The 5,713-nt window shown below is 37.8% G+C and overlaps 1 protein-coding gene across 1 annotated transcript in view; it reads right to left on the reverse strand.

Moving 5' to 3' along the window:
* LOC106878492 (ubiquitin carboxyl-terminal hydrolase 40) overlaps positions 1-5,713 on the reverse strand; it is a 46,621-nt gene that overhangs the window by 32,671 nt on the left and 8,237 nt on the right. Inside the window, exons 3-6 of the mRNA XM_052970937.1 lie at positions 4,805-4,918; positions 3,353-3,478; positions 1,262-1,300; positions 251-400 (exon numbers count right to left, since the gene is read on the reverse strand). Of these exons, the coding sequence (XP_052826897.1) occupies positions 251-400; positions 1,262-1,300; positions 3,353-3,478; positions 4,805-4,918 (429 nt within the window). The remainder of the gene's footprint in view (positions 1-250; positions 401-1,261; positions 1,301-3,352; positions 3,479-4,804; positions 4,919-5,713) is intronic.

Raw genomic sequence — 5,713 nt, forward strand, 5'->3', positions numbered from 1 at the left:
GATCTCGCTCGAAAATATAAAGTCTTATTTAAAAAAAAAATCAGTGAGTTCATAATCAAATATCCTAAATGAACGATACTTCCCACTTCACAGTTGAGTGGTCAACAGAAAGAAGGAAGCTCATATTGATCCAAATGGAAAAAAAATTGCTCCAACAAACGAAACCAGTAAACAAGGGAATATCAAACAATAAGGAAACAAAAAGATAAGGAAACTTCAGTGAAGCTAGGGGTTGATCCCTGCAACTTACTTTTTTGGCAATCACTAGCTTCTGACAGGGGTCACAGTAGTACTTGTTGTTTCCAGCCATGGTCTCCAGTTCACAGTACAATGTAGAAAGGGCTTGTTCCAGACTGCTGGAGTCCTTAGATACACTCAATGGAATATCTACAAAGTCTTCCTAGAGACAGAGACAGAATTTTAATAGCACATAGCACATTCAATATACTTCATTCATGGCAATATATTGAAGGGCAGAATAGTATTTAGAGGCGGTGGTGGTGGTAGTGGTGACGGCATGGATAGAGATGGTAGTGGTATTAATAGAAGTATATTAATGCGGGTATATGATGAGTGGCGGTGGTGGAGGTAATGGAGAGATGTTAGAAGTGGCAGGTGATGATTGAGAAATATTGATGGAAGACAAGTGTTAACAGAAGATATATGTTAATAGAGAAGGCATTTGCAAGGTTTATAATCACAGAACAGTCAGTATGACGTCAGTGACAAAGTAAAGTCTTATGTCAATATGATGTCAGCATGAGAATAATCATTGACAGAACAGCTTTATGTTTGTATGACGTCATTGATAGGGAACAGGCTTTTGTCAATATGACATCATTGACAGACAAGTCATATGCCAATATGATGTCATTGGCAGGGGAGTCTTATGGTAATATGACGTCAATGACAGGGGAGTCTTATGGTAATATGACGTCATTGACAGGGGAGTCTTATGGATATATGACGTCATTGACAGGGAAGTCTTATGGATATATGACGTCACTGGCAGGGAAATCTTATGGAAATATGACGTCATTGACAGGGGAGTCTTATGAAAATATGACATCACTGATAGAGAAGTCTTATGTCAATATGGCGTCATTGATAGAAGTCTTATGCCAATATGATGTCATTGATAGAGAAGTCCTATGTCTGCATGATGTCAATATGAGAGCAGTCCAATATCAGTGTGATGCTTTTACCATTCACCTTGTTTAATGCTATAATGTACAATAATACACCAAAATATTTGACTTACTTGTCGTTCACTGATGTTACCGCATTCAGAACAGATGATCTGATAAAAAAAGAAAAAAAAAAGCATCAAAATTTGTTCTTACTGAGAATAGTGAACATTTATTTGCACATTAAATACAGAAATGTAAACCGTATAGCTCCAAGACCAGGAAGATCGTGTTTGTAGTGCCCGTCATTTGTCATGGTAACTAAACACAACTGGTCAGGAGACAACATGGAACTCTAAATTATAAATTCATTAGTTTCTTGTTACTATGTTTATGAAAACACCAGCTTTATTAGATAATTGTTAAAAAAATGACCAACATTTTTTTGGCATATTTGTACTGTCCAATTTATTTCAGATATTTCCCCCAACATTTTACAACTAAATAAAAGAAAAAATATGTATCCCAGTTTTACAATCATGAGTAGTGATTCAGAATTTAGAAGCTATTTTGAGATGAAAAGAAAAATCAAGCAAAATATGCCACTGTGTAATGAAGGATCGGATATTCTGATATCCGATAGTAAAAGCAGTGACTATACTAACAGCTCCAATTACGAAAGTGATGAGTTTACCAGAAGCAGACTAGAGTACACATCTAAAAAGTGACTTTAAATAAGATTTTTCAGAAGAGATGAGAAGAGACAAGACCCAATTATACTCTTTGTGTATATATATATTGTTGTATATATATATATATTGTTGTATTTGGGGATGGTCATGTTGCCAGTTTAGCCAACTGACATAAACTTTCAGTACACTGTCAAGTGGTTGGCATTGGGAAGGGCATACAGCCATAGAAACCATGCCAAAACAGACAATTGGAACCTGGTGCAGCTCTCCAGCTTGTCAGTGGCTGTCAAACTGTCCAACCCATGCCAGCATGGAAAAAGGGCTTTAAATGATGATTTTATTTACTTGTAAGGTGAGTTACAACTTTTGCTTAATTTATATGTGAATCATTTTTGGATGTTTATATGTCTTTATGTGTGTTTACATCTGAATATTTCATTATATTATATGTGTGTGGATTTGTTTCCTTTTGTTGTCAATGTGTGAATTTATTTCATTTTATAGTTTTCTTCTGACCTAAATTCCAGTATTCTTTGTTCTATTTTTACCTTTATAGTACATCCGTCTTGTATGCTTTCTACTAGAATGTTCTAATATACCCAGCCAAGCGTTAGCTAATAACTCATTTTCTATGGCAATCATCTACGTTTAATGTCCGCCTGCTATGCTGGCATGGGTTGGACAGTTTGATAGGTGCCTGCGAGGTAGAAGACTACACAGCAAGCTACTGCGTCTGTTTTGGCATGGTTTTTACAGCTGAATGCCTTCCTAGCACCAACCAATTTTGCCCTTCCTAACACCAAAATTTTGCTGAACTTACCTGTGTTTACCTGTAATTAGATTCATATCGAGAGGAAAATTACATAATAGCTTTAAGAACCATTTACTAAAAAACTTGTAAGTCATTAAATAAAACAGGTTATAGTTGTTTTATGAAATCAATCTCAATTATTTTAGAATTTAATTGAATTTTATAATTAATTAATTGGCGGTGTAATTTAGTTATAAATATAGTGACAAAAGGGTTAAATAGAAGAATACAGAGTAAGAGAATGGGGATAAGGAGATGGTATAATGGCCTCAAATTCTGGCACAAGGCCAACAATGTGCACTCCATTGACACACGCACCCTAAATGCAATTCTCAGTGAGATTCAGTGAGACAGAGAATGTGAACAGGCTGGCCTTTTAAAATACAGGTAAAATTTGTTTTTGCTAGCTGGGTGGACTGGAGCAACATGAAATAAAGTGTCTTGCTCAAGAACACAACGTGCTCCTGGGTATTGAACTCATGACCGTGAGCCAAATATTCTAACCACTAAGCCACACACCCTCCCTATCCCGATCCTGTTACGGAGGAGACAGACTCAATCTAACAAACCAGAGATCAGAACTAAATGATTACAATAAAGGAGGAGGAGGAGGAGGAATTATGAGGGAGGCATGAGTGGTGAGGGGTGAATGGGGGAGGAGGAGGTATGAAGAAGAAAGAGAGGAAATTCAGAGTAAAGTTGAGGAAAAAGGAATTTCTTACTTTGTTGACAACTTGCCCATGGTAGAGTTTGTGGATAAGATTTTGGCCAGAAGTACCGACCAAAGAGTCTTCAATAGCACTGAACAGAATACGGTTAAGTTCTTGGACATCGTGTTGCTGCATTTCCTGTGTAAACAAACAAAAACACATTCACTGACCTTGCAATGTATAACATAATAATCAAGGGCTGGGGTCGACTCAACTGACTTCACCCTCCCCATAGAATTGCTGACCATGTGCCAAAAATTAGAAAAAAATTATTATTACTATTTTTATTATTTAGGCACAAAGGACTAGGCGTGGAGGCGCAATGGCCCAGTGGTTAGGGCAGCGGACTCGCGGTCGGAGGATCACGGTTTCGATTCCCAGACCAGGCGTTGTGTGAGTTTATTAAGCGAAAACACCTAAAGCTCCACAAGGCTCCGGCAGGGAGTGGTGGCGACCCCTGTTGTACTCTTTTGCCCCAACTTTCTCTCACTCTTTTTTCCTGTTACTTGGGTAAAGCTGCAATGGACTGGCGTCCCATCCAGCTGGGAGGGGCAACACACATGCCATAGAAACCAGGAAACCGGGCCCATGAACCTGGCTAGGCTTTAAAAGGGTGCATAAATAAAAAAATAAAAAACAAAGGAATAGGCACTGCTGATTAAGTTAACCCCAGTATTTAACCACAGAATTATGGAAAACAAAGTTGACTTTAGTGGGATTTGGAAAAGGAATTTTGTTTGATGCTCTACCAATTCTATCATCCACTATCATTTAACACACACACACAGTATTTACTCAAGTACAATATGATCTTAAATAATGTGACCCCACTTTTAGTACCTAAAAATTATTAATATTTTTTATACTCTTATCAAGTATAATGCCGACCCTGGTGTTTTGTATGAAATTTGTCACATTATACATGAGTATATGCAGTGTATACATGTATATATACATGAGTATATGCTCATGTACAATGATGTGTGTATTACTGTAGGTGCCAAAAGATGAAGAACCACAAGAAATGGCAAGAAGTTGTTGGACTTATCCAACTCACACCAGCATAGATAAACAAGTGTGAAATAATGATCACACACACACACGCACACGCACACACACACACCATCATCATCATCATCGTTTAACGTCCGCTTTCCATGCTAGCATGGGTTGGACGATTTGACTGAGGACCGGCGAACCAGATGGCTGCACCAGACTCCAATCTGATCTGGCAGAATTTCTACAGCTGGATGCCCTTCCTAACGCCAACCACTCCAAGAGTGTAGTGGGTGCTTTTACGCGCCACTGGCACGAGGGCCAGTCAGGCGGTACTGGCAACGGCCATGCTCAAAATGGTGTTTTTAACGTGTCACATATATATATATATATATATATATATACTCTCTTTACTCTTTTACTTGTTTTTGCCCCCATCAAAAACACAATTAGGTGCAGTGATCTTACCTCGTTGTTTGTCCATCCAAAACTTTCAGTCAGTTCCACTGTAGAGATACTGCGAAGATCTGCAAATAGCAGCTGGGTGAAGAGACGCTGTAGTTGCAGAGGAATAACACGAACCTGGGTTAAAAAAGAACAAGCTGATGGTTAGAGAGACTATTTGACTAGGGTCAGATCTGTGCCTTAAACATTTAGTACTGATACCATCTAACAGTACATAGATAGATGATGGGCTTCTTTCAGTTTCCGTCTAACAAATCCAATCATAAGGTTTTGGTTGGCCCAAGGCTATAGTAGAAGACACTTGCACATGGTTGGGAAGTGAACTTCTTACTACACAGCCATATTGCATGTATCTTTTCCCCATTGCACCACTGACTCTCCCCACACCTCACTCACAGCTTTAAGATCAATAAAATAAACAAACTCAAACGTATTACATATTTGTCTTTTCTCGTATATCAAAACAAATGGTCTGACCTAGATATACTAGCTACACTGAAAAACATCTAATTCGGTCAACATAGATTGAAGATCAATTACGCCCCCCCCCTCCACAAGCTAAAAATGCAGGTTCTTCTCTAGAATGAATTAACTTCCTGTTCTAGTCTGAGTCAAGTTAGAATCAACGTATTTAATGCAGTGAGCATAAAAATATCTAATTAGAAATAATTACATGGTGAAGTAATGACAATATTAGTTCAATAATAAAGCATTTTGATTATTCCAACAAGTATGGGAGACAACTGCAGGTATGTTTCAGTATTATTAGACGACTTCAGACATGCAAAACATACCCCATGATAGCTGGTACTCTGTTGGTTATGACGAGGGTTTTAGTTGATCTGATTAATGGAACAGCCAGCTTGTGAAATTAACATTCAAATGTATATATATATATATATATATATATAT

Source organism: Octopus bimaculoides, chromosome 9 (assembly GCF_001194135.2).
Source record: "Octopus bimaculoides isolate UCB-OBI-ISO-001 chromosome 9, ASM119413v2, whole genome shotgun sequence".
Classification (NCBI taxonomy): domain Eukaryota; kingdom Metazoa; phylum Mollusca; class Cephalopoda; order Octopoda; family Octopodidae; genus Octopus; species Octopus bimaculoides.